The sequence below is a fragment of the Hypomesus transpacificus genome, unplaced genomic scaffold (assembly GCF_021917145.1).
Source record: "Hypomesus transpacificus isolate Combined female unplaced genomic scaffold, fHypTra1 scaffold_146, whole genome shotgun sequence".
In the NCBI taxonomy this organism is placed as follows: domain Eukaryota; kingdom Metazoa; phylum Chordata; class Actinopteri; order Osmeriformes; family Osmeridae; genus Hypomesus; species Hypomesus transpacificus.
This window is the reverse complement of record NW_025813717.1, coordinates 85,738-103,270: the sequence shown is the minus strand read 5'-3', so window position 1 is coordinate 103,270 and position 17,533 is coordinate 85,738. Positions and strand designations below refer to the sequence as shown.

Below are 17,533 nucleotides of genomic sequence, written 5' to 3'. Positions count from 1 at the left end.
GTATTGAGTTCTACTGTACACAAACACTCTTCTCCTTTGCTGCTAAAATAAACTTACTTTTCTCCCCCATTTTGTACGGTAATAATGTGTTCACTGATCATCCACACCCACACATTCTGGTATTTATTGGTAATCTATCTAGTCAGTAAAGGGTAAACAGTTCTCCTAAGTACAATAGCAGAACTAGGGAGGAGGAGCATTGTTACCTCGACTCACTGAAGTGAAACTGAAGTGGAGACACTTACAATACTGCAGCACAAAACAGACGCACATGACAAAAATCTGTTTCTACAAGTATCCATCAGTTAGAGAGAATATAAAACACACACGTGAGTAGTCTAAATTACAAGGATTGACACGTACAATGTAGCATTGGCATGTAGTTCTTATTTATTTAATGAAACTGTGTACATGTTAGAGAATATAGTGTAGTCAGATGGCTGAGCAGTTAGGGTATTGGGCTATTAATCAGAAGGTTGCCGGTTCGATTCTGGCTGTGGCAAATGACATTGTGTCCTTGGGCAAGGCACTTCACCCTACTTGCCTCGGGGAATGTCCCTGTACTTACTGTAAGTCACTCTGGATAAGCATGTCTGCTAAATGACTAAATGTAAATGTAGTAACGTAAATCATAAGTGATTATCATGAATGTTTATCACAATTTCTTGTACTATTCAAAATCTCAAACTGACACGTATCAAATAACTGTCACTCATCTCAACTTTCATGGTTTCAATTTTGATCTCTCTCCAGTGTAGAAATGGCTTCCTGCAGCAGTTTCCTGTATGAAGATCAATTCCTGTGTTCTCTGTCTGGATGTGTTCACTGATCCTGTCTCTACTCCATGTGGACACAACTTCTGCAAGGCCTGTATCACTAAGTACTGGGACTATAGTGACCTGTGTCACTGTCCCATGTGCAAGGAGAAGTTCTATAGGAGACCGGAGCTTTGTGTCAACACTTTCATCTCTGAGATGGCTGCTCAATTTAGGAAGTCAGTGAAAGGTAAACCCAACAGCCAACCCCTACGTCCAGCCAGATCTAGAGAAGTGTCATGTGACATATGTACAGGTACCAAGCTGAAGGCCCTGAAGACCTGTCTGGTGTGTCTGGCCTCTTACTGTGAGACTCACCTGGAGCCTCATCAGAGGGTTGCAGCCTTGAAGAAACACAAGTTGATCGACCCTGTGAAGAACCTGGAGGACAGGATGTGTCAGAAACATAACAAACTGTTAGAACTGTTCTGTAGGAAAGACCAGAAGTGTGTTTGTGTCATGTGTATGAGAACAGACCACAAGACTCATGACACTGTCACTTTAAAGGATGAGTACAGAACAAAAAAGAATGATCTTGGGAAGATGATGGCTGAGATGAAGCAGATGATGGAGGAAAGATGTAGGAAGGTTCAGGAGATCAAACTCTCTGTAGGGACCAGCAAGAGAGATGCAAAGAAAGAGATATCAGACAGTGTTCAGGTCTTCACTGCTCTGGTGCGCTCCATTGAGAGAAGCCAGGCTGAGCTCATTGAGGGGATTGAGGAGAAGCAGCAAGCAGCAGAGAAACAGGCTGAAGGGTTGATTAAAGATCTGGAGCAGGAGATCACTGAGCTGAAGAGGAGAAGCACTGAGCTGGAGCAGCTCTCACATACTGAGGACCACCTCCACTTGCTCCAGAGCTTCCCATCCCTGAGCACAACTCCACACACCAAGGACTGGTCTGAGATCAGTGTCCACAGTGGTCTGAGTGTGGGGGCAGTGAGGAGAGCTGTGTCTCAGCTGGAGGAGACACTCAATAAAGAGATGGAGAAGCTGTCTGACACTGAACTGAAGAGGATTCAGCAGTATGCAGTGGATGTGACTCTGGACCCTGATACAGCATATTCCAACCTTATCTTGTCTGAAGATAGGAAACAAGTGAGACTTGGAGACAGAAAGCAGAATCTCCCTGACAACCCAGAGAGGTTTCATCTTTGTCCTTGTGTCCTGGGAAAGCAGGGCTTCTCCTCAGGGAGGTTCTACTATGAGGTGCAAGTTGAGGGGAAGACTGATGTGGATCTGGGAGTGGCCAGAGAGTCCATCAACAGGAAGGGGATCATCAGACTGACCTCTATTAATGGATACTGGACTGTATGTCTGAGGAATGGAGATCAATTCTGGGCTCTGGCTGGCCCCCCTGTCCCCCTGTCCCTGAGACAGAAGCCCCAGAAGGTGGGGGTGTTTGTGGACTATGAGGAGGGTCTGGTCTCCTTTTATAATGTGGAGGCCAGGTCTCATATCTACTCTTTCACTGGCTGCACCTTCACTGAGAAACTCTATCCATACTTCAGTCCCTGTCTGAATGATGGAGGTAAAAACTCTGCCCCTCTGATCATCACTCCTGTCACACATTGAAAAAGAAAGATCTGGTTTTGCCAGAGGAAAAGTACTGATTATAAAACAAATTCAGAATCAGACAATAGAATCATATATTGTCTAAAATATTATGTAGTAATAATTTTCACTGATGGTTTTAATTAATGTTATAGTGAATGGTATGAAAAAATAAATTAAAGACTGGAATGACCCAAATAATAATAGTATATTTGATTAAACAATCACAGATTTACAAATGTGTATCCCGGTTACAGTAATCTCAATCATATATAACAGTAAGTTAGTGTTGCCTTTATGTAACCCATTATCTACTTGTATAACACACCCCTTAAACTAAGATACAAGTGTGTTCCCTACATCTGGTGTTGTCTTCCACTCTACGTTCATCATAAGGTCAGGGGTCAGCAAGGTCAATCCTGGATCTACTAATGGTCCTCCTCTGTCCACCAGAGGGGACATTTCAGGTCTTTGATCTCAGTACCTCCATCTGGGTTGTCTCTTCCTCATCTCTTCTTCCTCTCTCTTTACTGTATACATGGAGCTCTCTGACCTTGAAGTGAGGGAGTCGGACTAGTAATCAGAAGGTTGCCGGATCGATTCCCCCAAGCCAAATGACGTTGTGTCCTTGGGCAAGGCACTTCAGCCTACTTGCCTTGGGGGGGATGTCATAGGGAGTCAGATGGCTGAGCGGTGAGGGAGTCGGGCTAGTAATCAGAAGGTTGCCAGATTGACTCCCTGCCGCGCCACATGATGTTGTGTCCTTGGGCAAGGCACTTCACCCTACTTGCCTCGGGGGGAATGTCCCTGCACTTACTGTAAGTCGCTCTGGATAAGAGCGTCTGCCAAATGACTAAATGTAAATGTAAATGTCCCTGTACTTACTGTAAGTCGCTCTGGATAAGAGCGTCTGCTAAATGATTAAAATGTAAATGTAAAGACTCAGATGGGGAGTCAGATGGCTGCGCGGTGAGGGAGTCGGGCTAGTAATCAGAAGGTTACTGGATTGATTCCCCGCCTTTTCAAATGCTGTTGTGTCCTTGGGCAAGGCACTTCACCCAACTTGTCTCGGGGGGGGGGGGAGAATGTCCCTGTACTTACTGTAAGTCGCTCTGGATAAGTGCGTCTGCTAAATGACTAAATGTAAATGTAAGACTCTCCCTCGTTGTCATTCTAATCTTACAGTCTGAATTAAATTGTTCTCTTCTGTCACCTGTTGAAAATGTGTATTTACTGTCACTCATTGTCACACAGACTCAGACATATATACACACAATTGTCACAGACTACATTTAATATGATACAATCAACACTTTCCTAATGCTCATGTGTAAAATGCAGCAATATAATGCACTGTCAAAAGTATTGATAGTGCCAATTTATATTGGCTGGTTCAGTAATTGTAGATTATTTCACGTTTTTATAGTATACTGGCAAAAACATTCAATATATATGAAGAGTCCCCCCTTCTAAAGCAATCAATTTGCTCTCATAATGCAATCAGAATGACAGAGTGATTTCACCTCACTATAAATTCTTCACACTTGCCTATGTGCTGATGATATGATTCTGTCATGTCCACACATACAGTAGAAACACAACCAAGAGCTACCTAATGAGAAGCTCCATTGAGAGCCAGCTGGTGTACTGAGTTCCCTATGGGCTGCAGGGTAGGAGGCTGGGGTCATGCTGAGTGGTACTGAGGTCAGACCAAGAGACACAGAGACAGAAAGAGAGGGGAGAAAACAGACAACACGCACACACACCTTCAGCAAGAGTTCAGAAATTGAGCCGGTGATGATGTGCATTGCCCGGTTCTTACTGTTGGGGTCTGGGTAAGAGAGGTCAAAGGTGAAGGGTCAAGATCAGGGGTCATTATGTAATTCTGTAACACACAGACACCTCGGTCAGACTCAGTTAATTCAGTCAGTGAACAATGCAACGCTCAAGATTACTTGCCATGTCAGGCATTCACCACTAGATGTCCCCCTACATCAGCACATATAGTATTTGAGTATTGTCACTAAGTCACTAACCTCTGTGGCTAATTGGCAGCTGAGCTCTCCTCAGTGCTTTGTCTTGTCTCCACACTGGTGTCTGGGCTGTCCCAAACATGACTAGGACAGATTCAGGTCTTACTTCGTTAGAGGCTGCTGCAGTGCGCCGTACCTTCAGCTTCTTGCTGGCCTCACAGAGCATGCTGGCTACCTAGAGGATGATGTTGATGTCAAAGGTCTGAAAGGAAACCAATTACTGTAATTAGAATGTTAATTTAGGAGTCTGGAGACCCATCTGAATATATATATATACACGGTCATGGTACCGGTCTGCATTTCAAAATCTTGGGCTTTTTTTCAGTCCCAGACCTGACACACACACTTATATTCACACACCTTCCATTTACCACAGTCTTTTCTATCAGTCTTCCCTTATCACACTATTTTATTGATCTGTATTTTTATCTTTCTCAATCACTCCCACTCACTGCCTCTCTCTGCAGCATAAGCTATCTCTTGGTAGCATGTTTCATTCATCAGCACAAACAACTCGAGGAAGTCAAGTGTCTAGTAGTTGTGTTGAGGTCAGGGTCATTTCATATCTTCTTCCTCTCCTGCCAGGATCTCTCCAGTGTTCCCCAGTATGAGGTATTACTGAACTTTAGGATTTACACTATCTAGCAGCTAGACAGCTGCTATGCAGGGGAGGAGAATTCTCACCAATGTTGTATAAATGGTCTTGCATGAAGACTAGTTTTTCAGACAACTTTGTACCACCATGGACTTGTCTCCTTGCTGCATGCAAGTAATAAACTTCTTGACTTCATTGACTCTGTCAACTACTTGAGAAAAGATTTTCCTGACAGTTACTCCTGCACAGGAATCCTACACATTACACATGATCGCCATGGAAAAGTGCTGCTGGGACACATACTGTACTGTGCAGAGGGGATGGCAGAGTCAGGAATGTGTCTCTCCAACTGGATGGGAGTGTTATTCTACAGAGTCAGGGGAGATGTGTGAGAAAGGACATATTTCATCAAGGATGTATATATATATATATATATATAGACTTTATTTCGAACACTTACTAGGTCCATAGATTACAAAACAACATACAAATGTTATGGCTACGGCCTGGTTCCTGTCCCTTTTACACCCCCTGCTGGTTCACCAAATCCTGCCAAAACCCTACGCACCTGCCGCCCATTACCTCATCATCCTGCCTACTTCAACCCGGCTTTCCAACCACTCCTCGTTAGGGGGGTATTCCAAGTAGCGGGTTTAGTGAAAACCTTGAGTTGTTTAACCCTGAAAAGAGGCATACTCTGAGTTCCACGTTCCAGAAAGAGAGGTAACGAAACCTTTTGGTAAGTTTCCATGGTAACTTACTCCTTGAATCTAACCTACTCGCTAGCAGGTTTTTCATGCCAAACTCTGGTTTCTACCGATCCCCTCCCACTTCCTTAGCCTGATAGCTTTGGCAGACACGGCATATCATTTCCTGGTTCAGCCGAGCGATCTCGAACGAAATTTAATTCGCTTAGTTATACGCCGGGAGACGATTTTAAGATTGCGGTTTGATGTACTTTAATTCCTTGATAAATACCTAAGTTAACGTCACCGTTAACAATCTGTAATTTATTTTAGCAACAATCTCAGCCCTTGGGTCTTCATCGATAGTGTTACTCGCCGTGGATTTGCACTCAGAATTGACCAAATACCTTTTCCACTGAAATAAAGAAAAATAATTGAAACTAGAGAGCATACAATTTCTGGGGAAATTGTGAGGGTGTGCTTGCGGCTGCCCATAGTCTCCTGGTGTTTAAATATTTCAAAAAGCATTTAAATGTATGACTGCAGTTCTGACCATTGTGTTCCCTTGATAATAATTTTGTAAAAATTACATGTATCACTTAGATGGAGGAGAGGTGATACTGGTAAGGAGGAGGCCAAATGTAGCTCATGAAGATGCAGCGCTAGGTAACTTATTAAATTGTTATCAGATATAAACAACTTGTTGGTTGCCCAACAAGAGGAAAACACAGCATCTGCTTCTTCATTTCCTTAATCCTCTCAAGGCAACTGTTACACCTGGTTATGAGGTTGTAGGCTATGGGACATCTAATATTGCATTTGTCTAATTATGTGTAGGACTATTTCTCAAGTGGTAGGACGTTTTGATTCATAAGAGCATCTAAATGTAGCCTATCAACGTCAATATATTAATGTTTTCTGTTATTTTAAAGCAAGCTCAGAGACGTATGAATGTAGAGTTGCTCGCCATATGGAGTAGCCTACCGTATAGCCTACACCGTGAGCTGACCTCGCAATGCCTAGCCTACGTGACGCCGCTTTTTATGACACACTTCAAATATGTAAAGATGGTACCATTTAACCCTGTAAGACCCCATGGTTGTAAAATTACAACGGCACTTTGAACGGTTTAATTGCTCTTTTTTTTTACATTATGGGTGGCTCTTAAAAGAGCCGTTGTTGTGTGTGCTGTGGCTAGCACAGGAGTCGTCGGAGACCGTCTTGGATGTTTCCCAAGAACACATCGTTTCCAACGTGATCAAGGTGGACACCATCGGGTCGGTACATCCCCACGAAACCGTGTTGTATTTGGGGGTGTTGAATGCTCCCCATCCCACGGTCGGCCAGGAAGCTAGACACCGCTGCGTTGACTCAACGTCTTGCCCTGTCGATACCAGAAGCGCTGGTGCTCCTCTGATACCTCCAGATGCAGCGTTCCAGGATATCCGAAAACACCAGCAGTGTGTTTGGGAACATGTCCATGATGGCCCCCAGGTCTCGCTTCATCCGCCTCGTCAGGTCCAGCCCGGTCACTTGGCTTAGGTCGTTTCCCCCGACGTGGAGCACCATTATGTCCGGGCTGGGAAGCATACCACGCTTCTCACAGAGCTTAGGCACAAGGTCTGCCCACCTCATGCCCCTCACCCCTACCCATTCAATATGGCACTCCAGTGCAAGGTCGGGGTACAGTCCGACCTCCTCCGCGTGCCGCGCAAGCCAGTAGATCAACGAGCTACCAACGATCCAGACGTGGGGACGACTTTGGTTTTCCATGGTGTGATATGATCCAACATCTGCCTATTATATACTAGCTGGCTTCCCGCTTCTTCTTTTTCAAACAATACAAGGCTAACATCTGCCTGTTTATTAGCTCCCTGTGTATGTGTTGTTTTTATTCTCAATATTCCCATTGGTTGGCCTTGAAGACAAATAGCTCTCTATTATTTCTGAGACACTTGCGTCCTATTTTGTAATTTTACCGCCCTGAATGGCATCATTTGAGTAATGATGGCAAGCGCAGGCTTATTGATTAGACTACTTAAAAAACGTTATGTTTCATTATGCAAGATAGAGGAGTCTAGTTAGAAAAGGATTTAGGAGTTGTATTATTACATTAGCCTATTGTATTGATAATTTTCAGAGTAACCTCAAACCTTTCTTTTGTTTCTTTGACCTTACATTTTCTTTGAGGGCTTATGGTCTCGGTTTAACATAATTATTTATAGCGACATCATTATTTATAGCGAAGAAGCCTACCGGACACTGTTCGCTCGCAACGTAGACAAAGAATGCTCCTGCAACAAAGTTGTTACTTTAACTTGTATAACTTGTATCTGAAAACTTCATTGCCACAGCCTCAACTTTGTCAATGTCAAAACTTTGTCTGTTCATGAAAATACTTCATTTCAGCCTAAACCGCTAGCAAGGATATACATTTCACTGGGTCTTGCAGCGCTGCTTGATTGAATTAGCCGGTTTGTAGAGATCTTGGGACGAAGACACTTTTTTGGTGTTTTACTGATGCAGATTTTGGTCAAATAAAATCGATAGACGTAGCCTAATGAGTGGCACATAACGTGAAGTAGGCCTAACATTGCATTTCATTTTATTTGAGTTTTAATAACTTGTCCAGTGCAGTGGGGCAAGTAGCACTAGCCTAAATTTGTCTTCCAGACTTCGAAAATCCACTCTTCCCGGAGAAGGCTTAGCTACATGGCTAGACTGTTGCTACAGATCAGAATCCTTCATATCTTGGACACCCAAAATCTTGTATATTATATGTATTTTTTTTTAATATTAATTATTCTCACAATGTCAGTGTAACTGACAATTCCGCACAAGCCTGTAAATAAAAGTAGATGGGGAGAGAACTACCAGTAGCTACCATTCATAATTCTCTGCATCCATATCTGCGGCAGCAGTTAATGTCTCTTTGTCATCATCATCCATCCATCCCATTCTGTTGGGGGAAACTGCTACTACAAATTGAAATAGGCACCAATTGATATTTACTTAGTTTTAATCATATTCAACATAATACTAAGGTGACGTCGAGGCTACAATCACAAGCGTAGGATAGCCTAAGCACTTTTTCTCCTGTAATATTAACAGACAGTGGGGTTAAATGTTCAATAAATGGACTGGCTATTGCCTTCAAATTATGCATTGACTCGGCAGCAATTGTCTCCCACGCCACTTGTATACGCTGCTACAGCCGTGTTGCTTTTTTCCTGGAATATGTGCTCGACCATAAACACGAAATATAACTTGTATCTGAAGTTTCGTGGAGTATGCAACGTTTTTTGTCGCCGTGTGCCATGGTGGATCCTAGTATCGGAGCTCCATTGATGTTGGCTTTTAATAGTTCTCATGCCCGCGCCTAACTCTGAGTTGACGTACGAGTTAACAAACTCATAACAGTTAACAAACTCATAACAGCTTTTCTGGAACCGAATTTTCAAAGTTTCCCATGTTAGACTAACTCAGAGTTCAGGGTTAATCTCAGTTTGTTAAACCCGCTACCTGGAATACCCCCCCCAGATCGTTGTCACAGCTACTGTGGTAGTATGGACTTTTAGACCATCAATTATTACTTGGATTATTGCATTCTCTAAACCTGTTCTTTGTGCCTAGGATCATCATCCGTGTATCTAGTACCTGCCTGCCTGTCGACCCGCTGGTTCACAACCTCAAGTCTACACCCCAATAAATCACCTTGGCTTGCCTTACTCTTGCCTCTGTATCTGTGCTGCGTTTGGGTCCACTCTGTACCACACCGTAACAACAAACATATAATAAAAACATGAGGTACATCATTTTCTGAGGAGGCTCAGACGCCAGTGAGTCCACATATTTGAAAAATAACGTATTGATCTTAGCGCTGGATTGGTCAGTACCAGAATGATACTGTTCATAGAGGTTGTAAGTCTGCACATGCAGCTGTACGTGAGTCTGCGCAGCACTGCAGGGCAGGTGGGCACATCCGCATTGACAAACATTTGGCTTGGACTGCTCCATCGTGGTATCCTTAGCAACATCCGCAAGCCATCATTACAGGCAACATTCAGTTTGTGCATACTACTCTTTTTGTAGTGCCTCCACAGGTGGGCAGTATACATGGGGGTACAGTATGCTTTGAACAGTTTGGTCTTAAATGGTGGTGAGCATGCACCAAACTTTCGGATAAGCATATTGGCTTGTCCATAGAGCATTCGACACTGTCTATTTATGACTCATCAGACAGGTCAGCACAGATGTAATGTCCCAGATATTTACAATCATCAATGATATTTAGTTTGTTTCCAGACAAGAAGTCAGGGGAAGAGAGTTGAGTCCCCCCTGCTCCGGACAATCATGATATTACTTTTCTTTGCGTTGTATTGGATATCAAAATCTGATCCATATTGGGAGCACACCCGTAACATCTCTTGTAGACCAGCACTATATGGACAGATAATTACTAAATCATCAGCATACATAAGATGACTGATGATACTGTTACCAACCCTACAGCCCGTTCTACAATCATTTAAAAGTATTGAGAAATCGTCCATATAAACATTAAACAGAGATGGAGACAATATACTGCCCTGGCTTACTCCATTAGAGAAGTGAAATGGGGCCGATATAGAATTTCACACAAATACGTTGTTGGGCATACCAGAAAGCCAGGATTCTTATCAGACATTTAAGAACACCCGTCTTATATAATTTATCAAATAACTTTTCATGGTTCACACAATCAAACGCTTTTGAGGCATCAATAAAACACATAAAAATTGTGGTATTGTGACTGTGATACAGCTCTAACAGTTCTTTCAAGGCAAATATACACATGTCTTTACCATGTTTGGGTTTAAATCCAAACTGGATGTTGGAAAGAGCATTAGGACAACATTAGTTTAGATAAATATGTGGAATATTGACAATATGTGAGTGTCACATAATAATCATTTAGCAGTGCTCGTATCAGACGATAAGTAAGGGATCCACTGGAATGTCTTATTTTCATTAGCTTTAAAGAAATGTGTTTTTCCTTTTGACTTGCTAAATAATTCAGTTATGTAAGGGTTAACTTTGCACAGGATAGAAGACTAAAAGGGGAGGAGCAACTTATTATTTCACCAAAACGAAACTACAGAGATTCTGAACTTAGGAAACCCGTTCTACTTAGCTGAGTTTGAAAGATTTTCGGCAATTTTATACACATAAATTGTAGACAGCATAACACAGTAAGTACCAACAGGTACGAGGACAGAAAATACAAACTGTTGCTTGACTCTGACATTCGAAAGACTAGAACTGTGCTCTTCTAATCCTTGATATTATGTTGTATTTTCAATATGCACAATTTGTACCTTCGGTTAATCTAAATGACAGAAATGTAAAATTCATAGCAGTGTTTCATGCAGTTTTGTTTATTTTCTGTAGGCTATTCCTCCTTTTATGAAAGTACAACTTATACAATCTAAAATGTTAGTTGTGTTGATGAATTCATAGGTTCACAAGATTCATAATTTACCTTTTAATAATAGATTCATAATTTACATTTGGTCTTATTCTAGAAATGGCTTCCTGCAGCAGTCTCCTGTCTGAAGATCAGTTCCAGTGTTCTATCTGTCTGGATGTGTTCATTGATCCAATCTCTATTCCATGTGGACACAACTTCTGCAAGGCCTGTATCACCAAGTACTGGGACAACTGTGACCTGTGTCAATGTCCCATGTGTAAAATGACTTTTGATAAGAGACCAGATCTCTATGTCAACACTTTCATCTCTGAAATGGCTGCTCAGTTTAGGAAGTCAGAGCCACTGAAGGCTGCCATTAGTTCAGACCTGCGTCCTACTAAACCTGAAGTGTCATGTGACTACTGTACAGGTACCAAGCTCAAGGCCCTGAAGTCCTGTCTGGTGTGTCTGGCCTCTTACTGTGAGACTCACCTGGAGCCTCATCAGAGAGTTGCAGCCTTGAAGAAACACAAGTTGATCGACCCTGTGGAGAACCTGGAGGACAGGATGTGTCAGAAGCATGAGAGACCCCTGGAGCTGTTCTGCAGGACTGACCAGACGTGTGTGTGTCGGTTCTGCACTGAGACGGACCACAAGACCCACGACACTGTTCCTCTCGAGGAGGAGTGTCAAGTGAAGAAGACTCAGATGAAGAAGACAGAGGGAAACATGCAGCAGATGATCCAGGAGAAACTGGAGAAGGTTCAGGAGATCAAACTCTCAGTAGAGAGCAGCAAGAGAGATGCCAAGAGAGAAATATCAGACAGTGTTCAAGTCTTCACTGCTCTGGTGCGCTCCATTGAGAGAAGCCAGGCTGAATTAATTGAGGTGATTGAGGAGAAGCAGAAAGCAGCAGAGAAACGGGCTGAATTGTTGATTCAAGATCTGGAGCAGGAGATCACTAAGCTGAAGAGGAGAAGCACTGAGCTGGAGCAGCTCTCACACACTGAGGACCACCTCCACCTGCTGCAGAGATTCCCATCCCTGAGCACCCCTCTACACACCAAGACCTGGTTGGAGATCAGTGTCCACAGTGGTCTGAGTGTGGGGGCAGTGAGGAGAGCTGTGTCTCAGCTGGAGGAGACACTCAATAAAGAGATGGAGAAGCTGCCTGAAGTCAAGCTGAAAAGGATTCAGCAGTATGCAGTGGATGTGACTCTGGACCCTGATACAGCACATCCCTATCTCATCCTGTCTGAGGATGGGAAGCAAGTGACACATGGAGACATGAAGCAGGATCTCCCTGACAATCCAGAGAGGTTTGATTATTGTTCCTGTGTCCTAGGAAAGCAGGGCTACTCCTCAGGGAGGTTCTACTATGAGGTGCAGGTTCAGGGGAAGACTGAGTGGGATCTGGGAGTGGCCAGGGAGTCCATCAACAGGAAGGGGGAGATCACACTGAGTCCTGAGGATGGATACTGGACTGTTATCCTGAGGAATGGTAACACGTATATAGCTACTGACCCTTGTGTCCTCCTCTCCCTGAGACAGAAGCCCCAGAAGGTGGGGGTGTTTGTGGACTATGAGGAGGGTCTGGTCTCCTTTTATAATGTGGAGGCCAGGTCTCATATTTACTCTTATACTGGCTGCACCTTCACTGAGAAAGTCTATCCACTCTTTAGTCCTAGTCTGAATGATGAAGGTGACAACTCGGCACCTCTGATCAACAGTCCTGTAACACATTGAAAAAGAAAGTACTTTCCCTTTTGCCAGAGGGAAAGTACAACTGATTATAAAACAAATTCAGAATCAGACAAAAGAATGATATATTGTCTAGAATATTGTGTAGTAATAGTTTTCACTGATACTTTTATTGTATGTTATAGTGAATGGTATGACTAAAGCACAAAAAAAATGGAATGACCCAAATAATAATAGTATATATGATTAAACAATCACAGATTTTGTACACAAATGTGTATCCCGGTTACAGTAATCTCAATCATATATAACAGTAAGTTAGTGTTGCCTTTATGTAACCCATTCTCTACTTGTATAACACACCCCTTAAACTAGGATACATGTGTGTTCCCTACATCTGGTGTTGTCTTCCACTCGACGTTCATCATAAGGTCAGGGGTCAGCAAGATCAATCCTGGATCTACTAATGGTCCTCCTCTGTCCACCAGAGGGGACACATGTCAGGTCTTTGTTCTCAGTACCTCCATCTGGGTTGTCTCTTCCTCATCTCTTCTTCGTCTCTCTTTACTGTATACATGGAGCTCTCTGACCTTGAAGCGACGAGTCTTGCTAAGACTCTCCTTCCGTTGTCATTCTAATCTTACAGTCTGAAGTAAATTGTTCTCTTCTGTCACCTGTTGAGAATTTGTATTTACTGTCACTCATTGTCACACAGACTCAGACATATACACACAATTGTCACAGACTACATTTAATATGATACAATCAACACTTTCCTATTGCTCATGTGTAAAATGCAGCAATAGAATGCACTGTCATGGCCAAAAGTATTGATGGTGCCCATTTGTATTGGCTGGTTCAGTAATTGTAGATTATTTCACGTTTTTATTGTATACTGGAAACCAATAATGCACATTTCATTAGTTTTAAAGGCTTTAATTGGCAAAAACATTCAATATATAGGAAGAGTCCCCCCTTCTATAGGAATAAACCTGCTTTCATAATGCAATCAGAATGACAGTGATTTCACCTGACTATAAATTGTTCACACTTTCCTATGTGCTGATGATATGATTCTGTCATGTCCACACATACAGTAGAAACACAACCAGGAGCTACCTAATGCGAGGCTCCATTGAGAGCCAGCTGGTGTACTGAGTTCCCTATGGGCTGCAGGGTAGGAGGCTGGGGTCATGCTGAGTGAGTGTGAGAGAGAGGGAGAGGGAGAGGGAGAGAGAGAGGGAGAGAGAGGGAGAGGGAGGGAGAGGGAGGGAGGGAGGGAGAGGAAGGGGGGACACGGACACGGACACCTTCAGCAAGAGTTCAGAAATTGAGCCGGTGATGATTTGCCATGCCCCGTTCTTAGGGTCTGGGTAAGAGAGGTCAAAGGTGAAGGGTCAAGATCAGGGGTCATTATATAATTCTGTAACACACAGACACCTCGGTCAGACTCAGTTCATTCAGTCAGTCAACAATGCAACACTCAAGATTATTTGTTGTGTCAGGCATTCACCACTAGATGTCCCCCTACATCAGCACATATAGTATTTGAGTATTGTCACTAAGTCACTAACCTCTGTGGCTTTGGCAGCTGAGAGCTCTGTCAGGTGGATAATAAGAAGAAGTCAGTGGCTTTGTTGATATTTGTAGTCTTCCTACATGAAGTCTGTTTTGTTGTTTTTCCAGTTGTGATGTTTGAAACAGTCTTTAAATGAGTTAAACCCGTTCCCAGGCTTGTAGGATGTACACCTAAAGTTAGGAGTAATAATGACAATTATTTTGAATTATTACACTTCAATATCATGTTTACCAGTCTCCTCATGATGCCTCTCAAAAAAAAGATGCCCACCAAAGCCTTTTGTCACAACCCAACGTATACTGCATACGTTTCTTTTTTTGACCCCCACTGTTTTTGAACTCCTCTAGATAGGCCCATTTGATGTACGATGTACTTGAGCCTTTTGAAAAGCATCCCCCAAATAAATTATCAGTATGCCAAGCAATGCCAACCACATGAGCGGAAGGGCTGAAACCATTTCTTTTCTAAAAAAGGGCCAACCCAAAGTTGTGGCGACAGCGGCAAGGAAAGACTCCCTCAGGGGGGGGGGAGAAACCTGGAGAGGATCCAGGCCCTTGGGGGGCAGCCTATCCTCCTGAGGCTGGACTGCTACACTGCACACAGACTTCCCCACGCCTCCATCGCTGGCTGGATCCGGCACAGGCCCGCTGACAGGTGTTGGTTCTGCTCTACAGCTGAGGGAGCAGAGAACATCAACATCAGAGTGGAGCAGGATCTTCACTGTTGGTATGAAGCAGTTAGACGTTGGATGAGCACGTTACCACACATTTTGGAGGTGACCGGTGAAGTGGAGAGAGATGAGTGAGGGTCAGGTGGCGTGGGGAAGTCAGTGTTTGGTGTTTCAGTCCCTGTCTCTCGTAGAACAGCACGTAGGAGCTCCTCTGCCTGCGCTCGCAGACTAACTCGCCGGTCGTCTCCATGACGATGTCATCATTGTAGGTGAGCCAGCGGTCTTGTCTGGTCCTCGGGGTCGCCGTCTGAGTAATGACAGTCACAGAGGTAGTGGTCTATAGGGAGAGGAGAGTGGTCTGTTAGGTAAGGTAGAGCCAGTCGTGGTTATACTCACATGTTCACGCCACTGTGGTGCTGTCAATGTGTAAGTGGTGTGTGTGTGTTTGTGTTCATCAACCCAGAGCAAAATGTTTCCCCCAGCAACCTAAATAAGTTCATGTTATTCAAAAGAAGTAGCTGAATAAGGTCAGTCAATTTGGGCCTATGTGCATGGGTATTTAACTGTAACACTTACCAACAGCTCCTGTATGGGAGTGTACATGGTGTGAGCCTCAAAGTGACTCAACACACTGACCAGGCTGTACCTTGAGCCCTGGAAACAGGCAACCAACAGCCACACACAGTGCAGCACAGTGAACACACTTTCAAAGAGCACCCATCTTTATCCTGAAGTACGATTCATTTGTTCTTCCTGATTAGATACAGTCTATGTTTGATATTTGGTGTCTCTCTCTTATCTCTGTCCTTGCCATGGGGGGACTTCCCTGTCTCTCTGACCCCTCCTCAGTGCTCACTGGATCAGCCAAGGGTGGTAACACGGTAAACTAACATGCACTGAACTCCCTAGTCATCTCCCAGCTGTGGGGATGTGTGTTCTAATCAGGACTGATCTCCGCGTGTGTGGTGCAAGTCTCTAACCACAGAGTGCTGTCAGCGGGACTGCTGAGCCACAACCCCCGTCTGGGTGTGTCCCTGGCACCCAGGAGCCTGGCCCCGCTCCTGGGTAGCCCTGCTGGGGAGTGCCTCGTCACAGGTCGGTCCAGAGCAGAGCAGCAGCTCCCTGCTGAGAAGAATGGGCTCCTCCGACTTCTCGAGATGCCACCGTGCGCCGTAACAGAATCTGCTTAAGTGGAACACCATCACTCTGCATAGGGGAGAAGGTGAAGGACAAGATCCAAAGTTCTGCCATCAAATCTTAGCCTATTGAGGGACCAGGAATGACACAGCTGGCAGACTTACTGGGGCATGGGCGGGAACGACCACTGCAGTCCTGAACTGCATCCTTCACAGCTACAGCGAAACTCCAGTTCGGTCTCACTTCTAGTGTACTTTTCAAAAGTTTACTTTTGAATACTGTAAAGTAACCTGTGTAGTGCACTTTCAGTTCATGAAGTATACTTCCTAAAATACCTCAAAGTATACCTTTGAATACTTTAAATTAACCTGTGTAGTGCACTCTCAGTTCATGAAGTATACTTCCTAAAGTAATGACAATTACCACGCAACAAACCACCACATTCTAAGCAGACACGTACAAAAAACGAAGTTACATATGTATTTCAAACAAACGGCAAACTTATCAGCAAATTTTAAAACTCAATTTACCTTGCATCATGGGAATTGACCAGCCAATGAGCCACACTATCATCAGTTTCACGTTGTTATTTCGTTCTTCAGTCAGTTTGACAGTATAACCTTCAAATGCATGATGCAACCCTTCTGTCGGCTTCTTTCTCAAGTAGCTTTTTCGTTTTTTCCATTAATACAAAAATTCATTATTAGTATAGTAAGAGTATAGTGCTTCAAAATGTTTTGGCAGTAATTAAGGTTACAGCTTTAGTAACTAAAAAGATTCAATGTGCAATGCATAATATATTTCCCTAGACATGAATAATTAGAATGTATATACAAGAATATATATATATAATATATATATATATAATATATACAAAATGATTCTAAAATGTTTTACTTGTAACGTACTTTAAAAGTGTTTTGACTTCTTAAAAGTAAATCGAAAGGGAACTATTTTCAAAGCATACTTATAAGTATATCAAAGTGAACTTTTTTCTAAGCATACTTCTTAAAACATATCAAAAGTGAACTAAAAATGTACTATCCATTTTAAGTATACTTATAGTATACTTTAATATACAGCACATCTTTTTTGTAAGGGAAGTTAACTCCTCATGTGACAGCCAGCGTTGTAGCAACATTTCCAGTAAGTTGCTGCAACATTGTGTGTCAGTTGGAGAGTTAACTTATCCGGTTGTATCGCATAACCTGCTTTCTGGAACATCCCCCTGGTTTCTGTTGTTATACTTGCTTTGAGCCCGGTTATGCCCGGCACTAAAGGTGTTGACACACACACACACACACATACACCCAA

At 43.2% G+C, this 17,533-nt stretch overlaps 2 protein-coding genes and 1 long non-coding RNA gene across 5 annotated transcripts; 2 read left to right on the top strand and 1 right to left on the bottom strand.

Moving 5' to 3' along the window:
* Positions 1–213: 213 nt before the first annotated feature.
* LOC124488611 (E3 ubiquitin-protein ligase TRIM39-like) lies at positions 214–2,984 on the top strand. Its single transcript, XM_047051310.1, has 2 exons — positions 214–329; positions 754–2,984. The coding sequence occupies exon 2, from the start codon at positions 786–788 to the stop codon at positions 2,388–2,390; it is 1,605 nt and encodes a 534-aa protein (XP_046907266.1). The 5' UTR covers positions 214–329; positions 754–785; the 3' UTR covers positions 2,391–2,984.
* Positions 2,985–5,707: 2,723 nt separating this feature from the next.
* Positions 5,708–14,023, top strand: LOC124488612 (E3 ubiquitin-protein ligase TRIM39-like). Of its 3 annotated transcripts, none has more exons than XM_047051313.1 (2): positions 5,708–5,736; positions 11,248–14,023. In XM_047051313.1, the coding sequence occupies exon 2, from the start codon at positions 11,250–11,252 to the stop codon at positions 12,876–12,878; it is 1,629 nt and encodes a 542-aa protein (XP_046907269.1). In that variant the 5' UTR covers positions 5,708–5,736; positions 11,248–11,249; the 3' UTR covers positions 12,879–14,023. The 3 variants fall into 3 exon arrangements, with proteins under 3 accessions (XP_046907269.1, XP_046907268.1, XP_046907267.1); XM_047051312.1 differs by lacking the exon at positions 5,708–5,736 and adding an exon at positions 10,782–10,928; XM_047051311.1 differs by lacking the exon at positions 5,708–5,736 and adding an exon at positions 10,784–10,914.
* Positions 13,050–14,401, bottom strand: LOC124488614. Its single transcript, XR_006958725.1, has 2 exons — positions 14,144–14,401; positions 13,050–13,507 (listed from the first exon to the last, which is right to left on the bottom strand). It is a non-coding gene; the product is annotated as an uncharacterized LOC124488614 (long non-coding RNA).
* Between the last annotated feature and the right edge of the window lie 3,132 nt (positions 14,402–17,533).

Coding starts and splice junctions, on each gene's coding strand:
- LOC124488612 (XM_047051313.1), top strand. CDS start 11,250: ATGGCTTCCTGCAGCAGTCTCCTGTCTGAAGATCAGTTCCAGTGTTCT.
- LOC124488611 (XM_047051310.1), top strand. CDS start 786: ATGAAGATCAATTCCTGTGTTCTCTGTCTGGATGTGTTCACTGATCCT.